This window comes from Gigantopelta aegis, chromosome 1 (assembly GCF_016097555.1).
Source record: "Gigantopelta aegis isolate Gae_Host chromosome 1, Gae_host_genome, whole genome shotgun sequence".
Lineage (NCBI taxonomy): Eukaryota > Metazoa > Mollusca > Gastropoda > Neomphalida > Peltospiridae > Gigantopelta > Gigantopelta aegis.
The window spans coordinates 10,219,413-10,238,840 of NC_054699.1; the positions used below are offsets into that span (position 1 = coordinate 10,219,413).

At 36.3% G+C, this 19,428-nt stretch overlaps 1 protein-coding gene across 3 annotated transcripts in view; it reads left to right on the top strand.

The window, feature by feature from the left end:
• Positions 1-1,559: 1,559 nt before the first annotated feature.
• The window catches only part of LOC121370592 (RANBP2-like and GRIP domain-containing protein 8), a 104,373-nt gene continuing 86,504 nt past the window's right edge, over positions 1,560-19,428 (top strand). For 2 of the 3 annotated variants that reach the window (XM_041495920.1, XM_041495938.1), the window contains exons 1-5: positions 7,436-7,765; positions 11,224-11,291; positions 12,979-13,092; positions 17,384-17,427; positions 18,879-18,925. In XM_041495920.1, the coding sequence (XP_041351854.1) occupies positions 7,694-7,765; positions 11,224-11,291; positions 12,979-13,092; positions 17,384-17,427; positions 18,879-18,925 (345 nt within the window). In that variant the 5' untranslated portion in view covers positions 7,436-7,693. Of the gene's footprint in view, positions 1,826-7,435; positions 7,766-11,223; positions 11,292-12,978; positions 13,093-17,383; positions 17,428-18,878; positions 18,926-19,428 lie in introns of those variants that run through there. The other variant, XM_041495928.1, reaches the window with a different exon arrangement.

Genomic DNA, 19,428 nt, shown 5'->3' on the forward strand with positions numbered 1-19,428 from the left:
ACAATATGCAGCTAGGTTCTGGCAATCATGGTGATGCCATCCCACACCGTAACAGAACCCCCTCCAAATCGGTCATGAGGACGAACGTTGAAGTTGGCGTAGCGTTCATTGAGACGTCGCCAGTCACACTCATTACCCCACATTTTACCCTAAATTTTGTGAGTTATAATTTTATTATATATTATTTTTTATTTATTTTTACGATCCCTCTCCAAACCTCCCGCAAAGTTCCCATGGCATTCCGTTTCATGTCATTGCCCCCCCCCCCCCACCCCCCAAAAAAGAAGAAGGATTTTCTGGATCCGCCACTGACATCGGTCCAATGACATTCGGCTAATGACTGATTGTGACACATCAAGTATACGGGCCACAATTCGTTGGCTGGTGCCAACATGGAGCATGCCTACAGCCCTGAGACGTTCCTGACGTTTAAGACGTCGCATTGTTGAAACGTTACACAATGTTGTAAAGAATGTGACAGAAAGGTTATGATTTAGTGTTCCAGTAACAAACAAGAAAGAATATTGCCAGTGTGCACACAACATACACGCAAAATAAGTGTTCAATTTTAAATCGCACCCTTCGCACGTGCAACGTCACCTCACGTGCTTCGTGATCAAAACAATCGGTGCTTTTTTTCATGCTCTTTTTTGGGGAACAATAACGAATTTTGAGTTTTACATCTCATTTCATTCTATAATTATTGATATTTGAAATGGAATAGTCACTGCTGGGTTTTAACAGTATATGAGAGGGATGAAATATAATAATAATAATAATAATTTACCCCCCCCCCCCCCCCCCCCCAAAAAAAAAAACGATAAAAAACCCCGATAAAAAACACACAAAACCCCCCAACAACAACAAACAATAGTGGTAGATACGTGGTTATCCTGACAGGTTTTTACATTTTTTATTTTTGTTTAAATTCAAATGTGTTTTATTCATTTCACATTTGTGTCTTGTTTTCCATTGCCTGGGCTTCTATGAGGTTTAACAGCTGAGCACTAATAGGTTTCAACTACTCTATACAGGCCTATCATAGTTCAGTTTTGGGGATCGAAACCTTCACCTGTTCATGAGATTTTGTTTTCTGCAATGACTCAACCCCACTACTCTATATAGGCCTATCATAGTTCAGTTTTGGGGATCGAAACCTTCACCTGTTCACGAGTTTTTGTTTTCTTCAATGACTCAACCCAACTATTGACTACACTCGCCAGTTTACACACATTCCTGCACTATGCCTGGGCCCGTGCTTATAAAACTTTAGAGACTCAATCTCTAATGACGTCACACGCATACAATTTGTAATGGAATTGCCATGACGATCACGTCTCACTCGATTAGAGTCTCGAGTCTAGACTCTAAAAGTTTTATAAGCACGGGGCCAGGTGTTAGTGTTTAGAAATAGAAAACAATAATCAAACTTTCTTTCTATTTCGTGCCGTCTTGTCTTTTTATTTACATTGTACATGCTTTTTTATTATGCTGGTTACACTGGTGTAACATAATTCACAAAAACAGTGACGCAATTACCATTAATATAATTTATTTCCCGTTGTTTACATGCAGATAAACACGTTTGATAGCCCTCCTATTCCGGTTTAGGCATACGCATGCGTATACTAACTTTACGTCTGTTACTATATTTAGCACATTAAAACGTTCTGACACACGGGCTAGGCCTATATTAAACAAACAGAGATTGAAAGCGGTCCGGACGGACGGCATTGTCCTGAGGATCACAGATGCTTATTGCACAGAAATAGAAGGAATGGGCGACTTCTTTGTAACGCAACTGAAGGAGGACAGTTGTGAACTAGTAGGGTTTTTTTTCTTTTGTTCTAACGTTTTCGCTTTTGTTAAACTCAAAACACCAATCAATGCAGTCTTAAAGTCCGAACCAAATTGTTAACAACTACGATAAATTACTCTCCTACCTTTAATTACCGTTAGATTTCCCCCAAATTTTGTCCAGACACAAATCGTGAAAACCCCCCTAAAAATAGGTATGGCAAAGTTTAACGTCACTTTGCGCTGCATATCTGCCACCAGCTTAAAATGACTCACTTTTCAACACAAATATTACAGCTTCCCATTGAAATACAATGATATTAAGACATGTACATACACAGCGTTTTATCGTCTTTCCAACTGATATAATTATTTAATTTGTAATTCGGTTAAAACTACACAACGATTTTCAAGAGAGCTCTGTCAATGACGTCGCGCAAAAAAGTATGACGTCGCGCCATGTTTACAGCTGATAGGGTCACATGATAATTTTTTCTTAACGCGGCGTCTTTTGGAAGTGTTTTGAGGTGTTCAAGACGTGGCCCATTGCAGAGAAAGGTGGAGTTTGTCACTGATAACGAAATGTGATATTTTAAATATAGTTTGAAAAACACTGAACTTCAAATGGATTTTGAAGATATTTCTATACTTCGGCACATCGAGTTCACATATTCAGTTGTTAAATTGAACCTATTTCTATGTTTTCTTTGAAGTTTCAAGTCATTTCACTCTAGTGCATTTGAGCGCAAGGCAGTCATGGCGGCAGCCATTTTATCAACCCCATAATGCATCATTTCAAGGTGGCACTGCCTATGGGCCGAGTATGGCTATGTTACATTTGTTTTAGTTTTTAAAAATAAATATTTATAATTAAGTTGCTGAAAATGTGTTTTGTTATAACTGACCATGTGTCAAATATCGGAGGTGAATCTAACCCTAATACATTATGGCTAGCGAGCTGTCACCCACAATTAGATTGTTTTGGTTGTTTCTTCCATGGAATTTTATTATTTATTTATTTTTAAAGCTGCAATCTCGCCTCAGATTAATTAGCATAACTTCATTTAAACATAGAAACACACCTACAGTTTTTATAAAGAATTGTGTGATAGTAACACAATTTTAATAGTTAAATAATAAAAATATATTTTAAGTAGGCCTAATATTCCGATCAATACACTATCAATTTGCTATATTGTTCTTTTTCAATGTATTTTCCAGGGAAACATGAGCCGACCCTCACCCCCACCCCAACCCCAACACACACAACACACTAAAAACTTTGCTAGCCGCAGTCTAGACAAACTCTACACAATTTCCTGCACTGGCGCCTGTTTTACAAAATATTTCGTTTCAACGCTTCAAATTCATTTTATATGTACATTAAATTGTATTATAGACATGCTTAAAGCCGCACACCCTAGTTCCATCCAGCGAAAATAAATTATAATTTGGTTAATCTACAAACCTGTAACACACTTAGATCACGTTTTTATCAAATGGAGTGAAAAAGCAGGTTTTATATCGATAAATACCATGGGAATCCCCATGTCCCATTTGCTTGAAATAATTTTGAAAGTTAGTATTCTGATGTCACCGGTAGATGTCGCTCGAAGCACAACAATACCTACGTCACGACAAATTTCACAGGCTTGGGGTGCGTTCGTTTCACCTCTACTGGACATGTTCCAAATGTTCTGTCCTGGTTGTATCCCCTCTCCAGATATCGTAAGACTTAGCAAAATTATTGGTTTTAAGGGTTTGTAACGTTTTGTATTGAGACACTTACTTGTCTGAACTTTATTGTTACTAAAAATGTTCACGAACTGTGAAGAAAAATCTCACAAATGAACAACAACAAATCGGATGTTGATTGCGCGAACCGTGCACGAGAAAACAAACCGAACCAAAATGATAACGGTCACGTGATATACCAACGTCTGTGACATTGAAATGGAAATATCCCCTCTAAAAATAGATTGGACTTCGCTTGCTTAACGGTTTTTTCTCGACAACACGTCTTGTGAAAAAAAGCAAAAAATGCATTTCGTGGTTTTACAAACATCAGGATTACCAAAAAGCACTTCAGATGAATGGAAATGTGTATTCTAAATAATAAAATGTAAGTAAAGTGCAATTTTATTTGTGAAAAATGGGGTTTAATAGCGAAAAACAACGCCGTAATGGTTAACAAATAGCCGTAACTAGGGTGTGTCCCTTTAAGTGCAAATTTTGCTGTAACAAAAGCAAAAATAATTTATCCTGAGAACATCTACCTAGTGACATTAGTATTTCTCAAATCAAAACATAAATAAAACAAAAACAAATACCCCCCCCCCAAAAAAAAAAAACCCCAACGCAACCCCAAAACAAAACAAACAAACCCCCCAAAACACCAAGTAACATCAGCCTTTTTATATTTTTTTCCAAATGTATTTTTTGTTACTCGGTTTAAATCAAAAACTCTCCCACCAAAGAAACCACACACACCCTCAAAAAAAAAACCAAAACCCACACCAAGAAACCAAAAAATAACCACCACCACCCCAAAAAGACCCGTGACCCCTCTCCCCCCCCCCCCCCCCACTACCTTTGTTTCCCCTTCAAAATAGTTTTCCCCTGTCGTATTACACAATGGACTAGTCCCTGTCACTGGCTTTCGTCACGTGCTCATTCAAACGCCCACGTGCACAGCCTTTATGTTTTATGTAACATTGTTTCACTATTTATGCATAATAGAAGTTGGAAATGAATGGGGTATTGTTCCATTGTCCTGATAGGCTAAATAAATATATACGTTGTGAAAACAACAACGTCCGCTTTGTATTCCTTATTTTCCGATTTTACGTTTATAACGACTTTAGGGTTCATGATAACATTTTAACATTATAATGGTATATTTTACCATTTTCCAGTGGCTTCGAAAACACTATTACATATTCCACAATGATATTTGGCGTGTTTCAGTTCCATTTTAAAGTGAAATTTACACATGGTGATTAGTAGTTGAGTCTAAGCGGCAACTTTAGAAAAGCGAGTCAAAATTTGGCAGACATATTTCACAGCACGCCAAACTTCAAAGGGCTATAACTTGCTAACCACTAAATATTTTTTCCGTCCGGTTTTCATTAATTTACATCTTTTGGTACATATTTTTGTTTGAAATAAAAAACTTGACCACATATTTTTTTTATTTTTTTTCGTTGTTCTACCTACCAATGTATCCACTAACCAGGCATCGACCAAAATAGAAAATGATGGTGGTAAAAGGTTACCCCCCCCCCAAAAAAAAAAAAGACAAAAAAACAAACAAACAACAAACACCCCAAAAAAAACCCCAAAACAAAACAACCAAACAATTGTTTTGTCTATATTTGGTTACAAGTCACATGGCTGTCCCTCTCAGTGTCTGTGTGCGTGTGCGTGTGCTGTGTGTGTGTGTGTGTGTGTGTGTGTGTGTGTGTGTGTGTGTGTGTGTTATGGAAGGCTGTTTGTGTCAGATCCACAATTGTTGAGAAACAACATAAGTAGATTTTTTTTTTAATGTTTGTAGAAGAAAGCTTTTTTTTTTTTTTTTTCAGCCACCTATAAAAGTTGTTGGCACAAGAAAACTATTTTTCTATATTTATGAATAATTATTGTCTACTTGAAAAGCTGTTAAGTGGCATGACTTTACAAAGCATGTAAAAAATATAATTCTAAAGAATAAAAAAGCAAGGGGAACTTTCCAGTCAGTGGTGCAGTCGACAACCAATGTTCACGAAAAACATGTATATATGTTCATAATTCATTTACATTTATTTCGTTGACAATCTGTTGTGTTGTTGCTCCCTCAGTGTTATGCTGGATGTGGTCTTCCATACATTTTGCGTTTCTGTCGTTCATTCACATGGGACGGATTTCGATGGTGTTAATTCTTTTATTATATAAATACATATATTCACTTCCTGGTGGGATTTTTACATTTGTTGACAACAAAGGTAAGCAATTAAAAAATTATTATTATTATTTTACTTTGTATTGGACAAGATAAACAATGATGTAGTTAAATTTATCGGGTATCCAGGATACTCGATCTACAAAAGGGGTGGATCGATATGACGTATTGTAAACTAATGGCGAGTATGTTCTGTATTGTGATTGGTTAATTACATTATTTTTCCGGGATCAAATGAAACCAACACCCGGAAAGCTAATGACGGCATTAGAAAGTAACGCCATTTAGATAACCATATATGGAGTTTTTAGATTTGCGGGTGTTATTGTCTATTTGATCCCGCAAATGTCATTTTTAAACGAAATGTTAGCGGGCATCAAATAGACAGTAACACCCGAACAGTAATCGAAAAACTCCACAACTGAATCGTTTTTCTACGGAACTATAACTGTATATTTGTTATTTCCTGAAAATTAAAACAATACCTGGCTATAATCTAATCCTAAAACATTCATGCATTGCATGGCAAGGTCGTCCACTAAATATTTTCCAAAACTGTATTTAGCATCAGTAAAAATAAATTATTTGAATGCAGTGTTTTATGGGTATACAGGGCCGTAGCTAGCATGGGAAAGCATTGTAGCAACTTAAAAAGAAAAGGAGTTTTAGACTATTAACTACTCAGTTGCCCCCCCCCCCCCCCCCAACATAAAATCCTAGCTACGGCCCTGGTACATAGTTGTTGAAGGTTTGCAACTGATTTTTTAAATTTTTTATACAACTTGTAACAAGACAGAAAAGCAGAGGCAAATCCAAGGGGGACTAGGAGACTGGGGTCAGTGACATATCATTTGTTTGCAGGCAGATTAAAAAAGGTCCCACATTTGTCGTATGTTTACTGCCTTTGCCTGTCAGTTTTATTTGAACATTTTAACATTATCGGCAGTGGAAATTAATGTGGTATAAAAAAACCCTTTAACTTCATTAGACCGCTCCATTTTCCGGCAATTTTTAAAATTCCACCAATAGGTGACGCCAGCTTTACGACAGGTGGTGGAGAATTCGTCCTATGTACATTTGGACCACAGACGATTCGTCCACGAAATATTCACCCACCGCTATTTATTATTATTTTTTTAAATAATATTTGTAACATTTTACAGACATATAGGCCTATTGTTATGTAATAAATTTAGAATTTAGAATTTAGTACCTCCGCCCCCCAAAAAAAACAATTAATGCGTTAATCAAGTGGATGAGGGCGAAATGTAGCCCAGTGGTAAAGCGTTCGCTTGATGCGTGGTCTGTCTGGGATTGATCCCATTGTGCTGTTCCTCGTACCAGCCAGCGCACCACTACTGGTATCAAGCCTGTAGCCAGGATTTTTGAAGGGGGGTTCTTTTTGGTATTAAAAGGGCACTTGCGAGCGTAGCGAGCAACACTTGGCTGGTGGCTGCCTAGGGCCCCCGGTGGGGGGTGGGTGGGGGGGGGGGGGGCTCTAGCCTAGTTTGAAACGGCACTTCAGAAAAAGGGGGGTTCGTTCGAACCCTACGAACCCCCCTGGCTACGGGCTTGCGATATATCAAAGGCCGTGGTATGTGCTATTCTGTCTGGGATGGTGGATATAAAAGTTCCATTGCTACTAATGGGAAAACATGTAGCCGGTGTCCTCTCTAAGACAAATGTAAAAATTACAAAATATTTGACATCCAATAGTCGATAATTAATAAATCAATGTACTCTAGTGGTGTCGTTACACAAAACAAACTTTAATCGAGTGGACGAACTATACGGTGGACAAATTGTCTGTGGACGAAATGTACAGTGGACAAATTATCTAGAAAGCTAGTTTACGACTCATTTACGGCAATTAAATTGCGGAAAATTGTACATGTGAAAGATGCTCTTTTGAAATGCTCGTTTAATTGCACATTCACGTTGGAAAAAGAAACAGTCGTAATGTTTAGGACTAAGCAAGACGTGGATAAACACGTCAATCAAATTTTGGGGAAAATCAAGGATGTGAAAGAAGTATGATTTGGATTGTCATAATAGTTTTCTACTTTTGGTTTTGTTTTTACGCTCCAACTTTTATAGCACAACTACTCCGCCGTTCGAAAGCTATAGAATTTACTATAAGTTATTTATTTCTAAGCCGATTGTTTTCAAAATTGCACACAAAAATAGTTTGATTTTTTTATATTTCAAAAACACTTTTTTTCTTTCTTATATCAGACCAAACTGAAATAATAAAATTTCTCTAAAACTCATTAGGTCTACAACTTAACATCATCCCATTGGTCCAGAGTAGCAACTGGAGTTTGTTAATTTCTCAATGAACAAAAAAATTATGCAGTCAGGGAATGTAAAATCTGATGACGTCATTTTATATGGGCAAGTTGTCTTATTGAGCGTTGATGTTTATCATTTATGGACCAAAAATAATTAAAAATAAAGTATGATGTTTTACTGTTATTATTAGCAAGTATGATTCAAATTTAATAGTATTGTCTGTTATTTCTTTTATGTTCATCTGGGTATGAACAAAAACAAATCATCCGCAAACTTGTGTGAGAACGGCTTCACTGATTCACACAGTTTGCAGATGATTTTATTTTTCTTATACCCTGATGAACGAAAAAAAGAAAGAAAAGACAATCCTTAAAGTGTTTACAGTGTTTATTTGTAGGAGAACGGGACAGACTTAGCCCGAGTACTCTGACTGTAGAGGGCTAGACGGACATTTGGACAGATATTCAGCCCTACAGTCAGACCACCAAGCTATGTTATTTTCGGGCAATCGCTGCCCACCACACAGTAGTCAAAGATTCCAGCTCTGGTGCCTAAATGTTTTGGGAAAAATGATAACTTTTTGTTTTTTTTTATCTACAACAGCATATCAGTGTATTGGGGAAAACAGTGTTACAAAGTAATAAATGATTAATATAGGTGAACATTGTTTTATTGAAGATATCATCTTTCACAACTTGTAATAATCGTTTTAGCCAGACATTTTTTAAAGTTTTGATTCCGTAGCCATAGATTTTGGTTCCGTTTTTGTCCATTATGGTTCCATTTTTGTTTGGGGACGTTTTGGCTAAGGATGGGACGATTAATCGATGTTACCGAAAACCGCTGTTTTAGACTCACGGTTTGGTGCACCGTTTCCCAATTTGCGAACCGTGGTTCATTTCAATTTAAAAAATAAATAAAATGGTAACATGTATAAACTTTTCCACACCTTGCTGGTACTCCCAATGACCTGTAAAGTATTTTGGCCACTCACACCATTCGATTACCCTAAACCTGACATGTTTGCCGTTTGTATCATGCACAGAACCCGCAAATTTCTTGCCGGGACCATAAACATTGTAACCTCCCAAAATAGGGACTGGCCTATCCAGAGACCGGACCCGTGACGGCCATGCTTGAAACCCTAGTGGTATAGGGGCACATAAACAGTTCACGTCGTCATTCTGAACTGTTTCTTTGAATGGTTTGGAATTTTGGCATGGCTGATGAGGAGTCGTGGACTAAATGTGAAAAAAACAACAAATATATATATATATATATATATATAAATACATAAATAAATTTAAAGAGACATTCCTGAGTTTTCTGCATTGTAAGGTGTTTCCGATTTATAAAATATTTCCAAGGTTATTAAATAAATTTTCTTGTTTAGAATATCAGTGTCTATATATATTCAATGTGTTTCTGGTCATCTTAATTTGTAAGAAGCCCAAACTGGATTTTGTCTTCAAATAATTTCGTATGTACGAACAATGTTTTTTAGGAAATAAAATGAAATCTAACCTAGTACAAATATTATAACTATCAGAAACACATTTAATATACAGCCACTAATATTTTAGACAGACAAATGTATTTCATACGTAATTACAATCGTTAAAAAGTCTTGTGTTAATAACATCTTAAAAATTGCAGCAAAGTCAGGAATGTTTGATCCCCCTTTGATTTAAAGCTGAGTATACTGCAAATACAGCTCGATATCGGTATCAATATGGCATCAATTCTGAATACTGTACCAATACAGATGTAAATTGACATCAAAATACCGATCTACTAAACCTGAAATTTCAATGCCGCCCAGCTCTACCAAAATATTGTATTAGCAACAACTGATAACTATTTATGGTATTATAATTAAAACATAAAGTTGGTAACTTGACATGAAGCATTTTCAGTATTAAGAGAAAATAAGACACTTTGTTGTTTATGTTCTTGTTGACAGTGACGTAATATCTCACATAATCTATCGAAACGTTCAGTTACAAAGTAAGTATCGGATCAAAAACATGTTGATCGAAAATGTGTGACTGTATGAAATAATAAAATTCTTATTTCTTATCTTCACAAACAGAATGTTAAAATTATCAGACTAAAGAGCTTATATTATAGCCAATGCTAAAACTGGTAATTTCAGGGTGGTGTGAAGGATGTAAATACTAAATGGAGTCTCATTTTGTTTATTGTATATTTTGATATAATCCAATGGTAAAACGGTTTTGTTATTTAATCCAGAACCGGTACTTTACCCAAGGTCAGCATGACTCGGCAAGTGCCTGTTTGGCCAACTCAAAACATTTCTGAAAAATAGTTGTCCTGTCCCGCTTAAAGGGACATACCTTAGTTTTTAAACACTTAAGACGTATTTTTCACTGTTGGAGCCGTTTTGGATAACTGAAATCATACTTTAGTTAGATTGTATTGTTTAAATTATCCGTTTCCGTACATTCAAAGTGTTTTTGGTCATCCTGGTGTTTTTAATATCACAAAATATATTTCTCATACTTTTAAAAATGCATGTGCTTCTGAGAAGTAACAGTTATGGAGTCGAGTATTAGTCTATTTTTAAGAGGGTATTTCACTATTTCAAAGTCAGACTCATGATTCACTCAATTGTAACTTTATCCAGATGTGTTACAAGTTTGTAGATTAGCTAACCTTGGTGTTAATTTTCATGGGTTGAAACTTGGGTGTGTCCCTTTAATGTTATGTTCCTGTTGTATTAACTTGAGTGTCCTTTCCTTTCCCCCCCCCCCCCCCCCCCCCCCCCCCAACTAGAGTTGTATGTAATAAAAGTAGAAAATGGGACAACCAAATGATCCCTGGCTGTTGTGTAAAAAATATACTTTTTTTTTTCCTAAATCAGGTGCCACAGACTGTTATATTGATTATTCTCAAGTTCAGTCATGACATTAAACTTGCACATTGTTAACAAGTACGAACGGTACACGAAGAAACCTGATGCCCCTTTGCAAATTGAAACCATACTGTATTTTCTTGTGGTATTTGCAGAAGAAAGCATGTGAACGTGTTACTCGATCAATGGTGTTAGTTGTAGGGGGTCGTATCATATGGTTTCACAGCGAAATTTAAATTAGCTCATAGGCATCATGTATACTTGTAACGTAATGTTTATGTTATGAAATGTTTTGAAATCTTTTTGATTTGATTTGTTTCAGAGAACTTCAAAAGGATATCATATAGCCCGGATGTACTATGATATTAAAGAGTATGAACTGGCAAAGAGGTACTAATTGATTAAAATTTAACGTCTGTTGCCTGACGTTCCAAAATGTATGCCATTTTGGTGATCCTGGAATCTGCATGTATACACGTGTAGAGCAGGCTTTAAATTAGCTGGCAAAATTATAGTTTTCTTTGCCAAATGTCTGCTCAAGTCGCCAAGTTATTAGCAGTAGTGAGAAGTTAAAGTGACCATAATATTTTGAACCTAATCCAATTTCAAAAACTAAGCCACACAACCGACATCAAGACTCTGACTTATTTAGTCTCATAGCTCACTTGGCACCTTGTTGGTCCATGTTTTCACTTTGACGCCAGACTGTATATCGACACATGTCGCGTCTTTTGCGATAACCAGTCAAACGTTGTTAACACTCTCCAAATGAATACAGAACATGGCGAAATATTACGAAATATACTGATAAATGTTCACTTAGCCTATTGTTATAAAACAATGTGACTTCTCCTACTTTTTCAATTTTAGATTAGGGCCTGGTAGAATACTGCTATTATGTAGTTTTTTCAGTATTCTGTAGCAGTATCTAAAACTTGCCTATTGTGAATCATGACAATAGTTGACAGTGTTACTGCCAGAAAGAAATGTTTGGGTATGGTGCTATGGAATTGAATGCAACCACAGTCAACAGGGTGTAATGGGGGCCTCCCCCAGAATGTAAATGAGTTAAGTTTAGGGTTAGGGTTAAGAAAGTCATACAGAAGTGATAACGAGTAATTAATTTTGTGAAAAAGTTAACTTAAAATTTAAATAAAATTTGGGTATGGTGCCATACCCGTTTTACCCTCTGGCAGAAACTGGTTGAATGGTGTGGGGTAGTTGGCAGACTTTCTTCCAGAAATCCAGCCAGTGCACCACGACTGGTACATCAAAGGCCGTGGTATGTGCTAGCCTGTCTGTTACGGTGCATATAAAAGATCTCTTGAGCACTGCTAATCGAAAAGAGTAGCCCATTAAGTGGCGACAGCAGGTTTTCTCCCTCAATATCTCTATGGTCCTTAACCATATGTCTTATAACCGTAAATAAAATGTGTTGAGTGCGTTGTTAAATAAAACATTTCCTTCCTTCTTCCAGAAAATAATTTGATGGTACTTAAAGGCATACTGTCACAGATTTAAGGAACTTTATTACTCTAAAAATGGATAATAAATAAAAATTACATTAATTGTTGGAAACCAAATCTAGCTATCGCATCACCTTAACTGAACCATGATGGAGTGAAATCCATTTCATCCCTCTCGGCAATTTTAGATTTTTGATTATGGACCATTGTCATAATTCAATTATTTTTATAAAATGTCATTAATAAATGGAGTATGGTGGTTATGAAGATGCTTGAATAAAGTACATTTAGGGACAAATCAAATTATTTTTCTTCAGGTAAATCTTTGTTAGACCATTAAATAGGTCAGTGGTCTGTGACAATATGCCTTTAATAAAAATAAAACAGATAATGAATGTCCCTACCAGATGGCTATGGGATTGAAATTGGACACTGCATTTATTGCATAGTTTTTATTATCATCTTTTTATTAATTTCCAAGATTTTAGGGTACCCTCTGGCAGAAATTTGGTTTGATTAGCAATTGATATTTAATCTTTTTAGAATTGTGTAGTGATCTCTGACATTTGCATAGCAAACGTTGATACTGAATTTTTGTGTAAATCTTTCAGATACATTTGTACGTTTCTAAGTGTACGAGAGACGGTGCCCCAGGCTCACAAACTTTACGGCCATATTCTTAGTGCTCTCGGAAAGAAGGAGGAAGCTCTGGAATCTTACAGAAGGTTTGATGTGTTCAGCAAAAAACAACAACTTTTGTTATAATTTATATAAAAACTGTGAAAGAATCTGTTAGTGTAGGGGCAAGACGTAGCCCAGTGGTAAAGTAGTCTGTTTTGGATCGATCCCCGTCAATGGGCCCATTGGGCTATTTCTCGTTATGCCAGTGCACCACGACTGGTACATCAAGGGCCGTGGTATGTGCTATCCTGTCTATGGGATGGTGCATATAAAATATCTATTGCTGCTAATTGAAAAAGAGTAGCCTATGAAGTGCGACAGTGGGTTTTCTCCCTCAGTATCTGTGTGGTCCTTAATCATATGTCTGACGCCATATAATTGTAAATGAAATGTGTTGAGTGCGTTGTTAAGGAAAACATTTTCGTCCTTCCTGTTAATGTAAGACAATTTTTAGCGCATTTATTTTTAGTGCAGTAATGTTAATATTTGAAAAAAATAGGATGAAAATCTAGCCTTTAATATTAAATTTTTTTTGTATATTGAACACAGCCCTATATGTTAACTTTTCTGTCAAAGAGCCAGATGATGCCTACTGTTATTTTTTATATACAGAATTTAAAATATTTTAGTTGCCAAATGCACAAAATGGTCACAATATAGATGGCTGGAACACGAAAAGAAATCGGAGATAGCCTTGCCACTCACTAAATTAGCTGGGCGGGACGTAGCCCAGTGGTAAAGCGCTCGCTTGACGTGCTGCCGGTTTGGGATCGATCCCTGTCAGTGGGCCCATTGGTCTATTTGTCGCTTCAGCCAGTGCACCACAACTGGTACATCAAAGGCCATGGTATGTGCAATCCTGTCTATGAGATGGTGCATATGAAAGATCCCTTGCTGCTAATCGAAAAGAGTAGCCCCTGAAGCAGGGTTGAAAATGAACACGAAAACCATGGTCACCAGCAGGGCCAGTTGAAGAAAAATCTTACTGGCCCTTCTCAAATTCAACTAGCCCTCCAATTTAACTGCACAACAAAAATCAAAACTGGAATTTTTTTTGTTTAATAATAATAACCATGTATATGGTCTGTTTGCGTCAGAAGGAAACCGATCAATTGGCATGTAACTTCATAATGAATGAAGTTAAAATTCATATTTAAAAAACATATTATTAAAGGGACACATCCTAGTTGTTAACCGTTACGCCGTTGTTTTTTGCTATTAAACCCATTTTTCACAAATGAAATTACACTTTACTTACATTTTATTATTTAGAATATACATTTCCATTCTTCTGAAGTATTTTTTGGTAATCCTGGTAATCCTGATATTTGTAATACCACGAAATGCATTTTTTGTATTTCTTAAAAACGCATGCGCTACTGAGAAAAAAAAACCGTTGAGCAGACGAGGTCCAGTCTATTTTTAGAGGGGATCTTGCCGTTTCAACGTCACAGACCATTATCATTTTGGTTCGGTTTGTTTTCTCGTATACGGTTCGCGCAATCAACATCCGATTTGTTGTCATTTGTGAGGTTTTTCTTCACAGTTCGTGCACATTTTCATTAACAATAAAGTTCAGACAAGTAAGTATCTCAATATAAAATATGATCTACGTGTGTTGCAGGTTTGTAGATTAACCAGAATTATAATTAATTTTCGCGGGCTGAAACTAGGGTGTGCGACTTTAAGTTTTAAACCCCATACAAACTCAAAAACCTTTTTTTTTTAAAAAGAAATCCATTATAAATAAAAATGTTTCTTTACAAATTACAATTAAATGATACAGATTAAATATAATGTTTGATACAAAAATGCTAGAACAGCCAATGTATGCAGTTTTACATGCATTGTCTCTGAAGTAATCGATATTGCAGTATAAAGATACTAAAACTATAAAAGGTAGTACTGCGCATGTTTTAGTAAATTAGTCTTGAGAGTGGCAGTCCTCTTTATGGCGATGCAAGAGGGATGAACTCTCAAGTGAAGGATTTTCTCGGGAGTAGTGTTCTATAGACAAGGGACTAGATAAAATTGATGGAATCATCCACAATTTTCTCAAATACCCATACAATTTAATAAATTACTATGTTTTTTATATGGATTTTATATTTACATCCCAATCAATTGACTTTTGGAATAATCCCTGTAGTCGTGGAAAATTTCATTGTTAGTGTGAGTTAAAACTGCAAAATAAATTTTGATTTTGTCCTACAATAAAATACTAGTAAGCTAATTAAATAGGATTTATTTGTACCATAACATTTAATAATGTCAAAAAGTAGATCATCTAGATAATTATGGTGTATCCAGTCCATTCCAGTAAGCCAGCGACTTAAAAAAATAAATTCAAGTGTCTACAATACGTTTTGAGCTATATTTGTTTACAGCCCCAGACCAAAATCGTAGAAGCTGAAACTTAGTCTGGTTAGCCTATCCCTGTCAAAATATAGAACACGTTCAATAATATCATCTCCTGCCAGATCTGTAGTTTGTGCCAGCAGTCTTTTGTCACATTGGTCATTCGATTCAGTTCCAGTGCATTTCGTGTTTTAACTGGTAGTAGCATACTCACCAGACTTTAAAATCAATGGTCGCCCTTAGCCGGGCGACTGCTAATTTTCAACCCTGATGAAGTGGCGACAGAGCCAGTGCACCACGACTGGTATATCAAAGGCCTTGATATGTACTAACCTGTCTGGGATGGTGCATATAAAAGATTCCTTGCTGCTAATCGGAAAGAGTAGCCCATGAAGTGGCGACAGCGGGTTTCCTCTCTCAATATCTGTGTGGTCCTTAACCATATGTCTGACGCCATATAACCGTAAATAAAATGTGTTCAGTGCATCGTTAAATAAAACATGGGTTTTTTTTAAGTGGCAATGGTGGGTTTCCTCTCTCAATATCTGTGTGGTCCTTAACCATATGTCCGATGCCATATAACCGTTAATAAAATGTGTTGAGTGCATCGTTAAAATAAACCATTTCTTTCCTTCCATCACTAAATTAGCCAGTTGTGAATTTTAAGAATAATTGGCAAATTTTATTTTAATCTGGCAAGCAAAAGTTGTGTAATGCTTAATGTTTTGTTTGAAAATATCAGTAGATTTGCATTTTTAAAAACAATTTGGCGAACTTTTCTACTCGCCCAGAGCTAATGCTGAAAATGCAAATTAGTGTTGTGGCTAGTTTGTAATGGAAATAGATTTAGTTGATTACAAATACCAAGTGCAGCTGCAGGATTTCTGAAAGGTGGGGTTCTAATAACTTCTAAATTATTTAAAGCTAAAGCCTCTGGAATATTTTTTATTATTTAAAGCCGCACACCCTAGTTCCATCAAGCGAAAATAAATTATAATTTGGTTAATCTACAAACCTGTAACACACTTAGATCACATTTTTATCAAATGGAGTGAAAAGGCAGGTTTTATATCGATAAATACCATGGGAATCCCCATGTCCCAATTGCTTGAAATAATTTTGAAAGTTTGTATTCTGATGTCACCGGTAGATGTCGCTCGAAGCACAACAATGCCTACGTCACGACAAATTTCACAGACTTGGGGTGCGTTCTTTTCACCTCTACTGGACATGTTCCAACTGTTCTGTCCTGGTCTCCAGATATCGTAAGACTTAGCAAAATTATTGGTTTTAAGGGTTTGTAACGTTTTGTATTGAGATCTCACAAATGAACAACAACAAATCGGATGTTGATTGCGCGAACCGTGCACGAGAAAACAAACCGAACCAAAATGATAACGGTCACGTGGTATACCAACGTCTGTGACCTTGAAATGGAAATATCCCGTCTAAAAATAGATTAGACCTTGTCTGCTCAACGTTTTTTTCTCAAACGTGCGTCCGTTTTTCAGAAATACGAAAAATGCATTTTGTGGTATTACAAACACCAGGATTACCAAAAAACACTTCAGGTGAATGGAAATGTATATTCTAAATAATAAACGGTAAGTAAAGTGCAATTTTATTTGTGGAAAAATGGGTTTAATAGCAAAAAACAATGCCGTAATGGTTAACAACTAGCCATAACTAGGGTGTGTCCCTTTAAGCATTTAGAACAGTTAGTATAATCACATTTCACCTGAAAGGTTATGGTCGGTTTTCAAAAGGGGGTGGTCCTGACCCCCTGGATCCGCTACTGAATATTCAGTTCTGGTATACAAACGTGTAATTCTCCTGAATCAATATTTGTTAATCCCTTATTAATTTTTAATTTTTTTTAATGTTACAGCGGAAAAATATCTTAATTATTTTGCACTTCTATTCAGTATTTTATGTGATGTTGACTATTTTTACTTATTATTTACTTATTATTTTCAGGTCATATGATCTGGATAATTCACAGAATGATTTGGTGTTGAAGAGTAAGTTCTTTTATACTATTCTTGGCTTCACTTTGTATTTGATGAGTAATTGATGAAAGACAGTGTAAATATAGACATAAATTTTAATTTGGCTTGTCGGTGTGGCTACATTAAAAGTTAGGGCATTGTTATCAGACAGTGCAGTGTATTTTCAAACTGAACTAAACAGACGTGAGATTTAGCTGCAGTCCTTCATGTTTGAAAACACCAGGCGAGTGATAAATCGCTTGTCTTAAGCCTATGGTAGACGAGCTATCTGCCGAGCAAAAACGTTACTTGAGATACACGGGCCTACCTTGGGATGTTCAGGTGGGAAGCAGACTTTTTCGGCGATTGAATAAAACACTATTGGCATAGAGCATACACACATTTACATCATATATTTTAATATTCATAAAACAAATATTTGTAATCTCAGGTGGTACACAGCTGCGTATATAGAAGCTAGTCCACTGAGATATTTTGCTTAGCTGTTAGCTCATAGCAATTTGACACGATGAGTTAGTTTGCTTGTGATTGTCGCAATGATGTCACTCTGACACAATTTTCGTGTTTCCAGTGGTCAGTTGGTAAATTCAGCTCAGCTAATGGCTCACGTGGCCTACACACGCTGAGATTTTTTGCGATGTGTGGCCAAAAATATCAAACATGATAGATGTGTTCCTCACAACCATGTGATGCGATGTGAAAAACTCGGCAAAATTGCCTACACAAGCAAAAAGGCTCAAGTAACTTTTAGCTCGGCTGATAGCTGTCACGTGAGGTAGGCTTTATAAAGTCCAGACAAGTGATTATCATTCCACAAGAAATGTGTTTAATATAGGTTGTTCATCAACAAAAATACATTTTAAATAGAACAAGTTGAACAATCAGTGTTTCTGCCAGAAAGAATTTTTTTTGGCATGGCACTAGGGAATTGAATGCAACCACAGTCAACAGGAGGTATAGGGGGCCTCCCCCAGAAGAAAATGGGTTACATTTAGGGTTAAGGTTAAGAAAATCATACAATAATGATAAGAGTAATTAATTTTGTTAAAAGGATAACTTTAAAAAATAAAATATGGGTATGACGCCATACCCGTTTTACCCTGTGGCAGAAATCCAGACAATGAGTATTATGATCCAAAAAGATGCTCCTCCTCCCCACTGTAAATATTTAAAAAAATTATTTTACAAATAAGTATTGATTTTAGTTTTCACTCTTACATTTAAATGAAATGGTTCGTTGTGAAATTTTTTGAGTTACTAACTGTTCATTTAAGGGACTTTTCTGAATTTGTAGATGGTAACTGAAAGAGTTACTGAAAAGGTCATAGGCATCGTGTCATATTTATTTTCACTGGGGGAGGGGGGGCAATGCATAGTCTTAATTTTATCTTTTTATTTATTTAGCAAAATAGAAGTTAATTATTAATTACTTTTTTCTACACTTTGTTTCTTATTCATTTCAGTCTGTGAGTTGTGTACACAGACGGCGATCGATCCAGAAAGAGCACGGGTTTGTAGACTTCAGTTTATTACAGGCTGTTCACCAATATTATTGAATTATGTAGCAAACAGAGCCACATCCCTGACATCAAGATTTCTTGGTCAATAAATTTTGTTAACAACCCCCGTCCCAAAACCCCACCCAACAACCAAGAATTACTAACCCCTCCCAAATCGAAGCAAACAGATATGTCGTAATAATTCAATTCAATATCAATACAACTGGTATATTAAAGGCTGTTGTATGTGCTGTCCTGACTGGAAGTGTATATAAAAGATGCCTTGCCGCTAATTGGAAAAGTATAGCGGTTTTCCTCTGAAGTGTTTTACATCCAATAGTTACGGGGCAGGATGTAGCCCAGTGGTAAAGCATTTGCTTGATGTGCGGTCGGTCTGGGATCGATCCCAGTTGGTGGGCCCATTGGGCTATTTCTCACTCCACCCAATGCATCACGACGTATATCACAGGCCGTGGTATGTGTTATCCTGTCTGTGGGATGGTCCATATAAAAG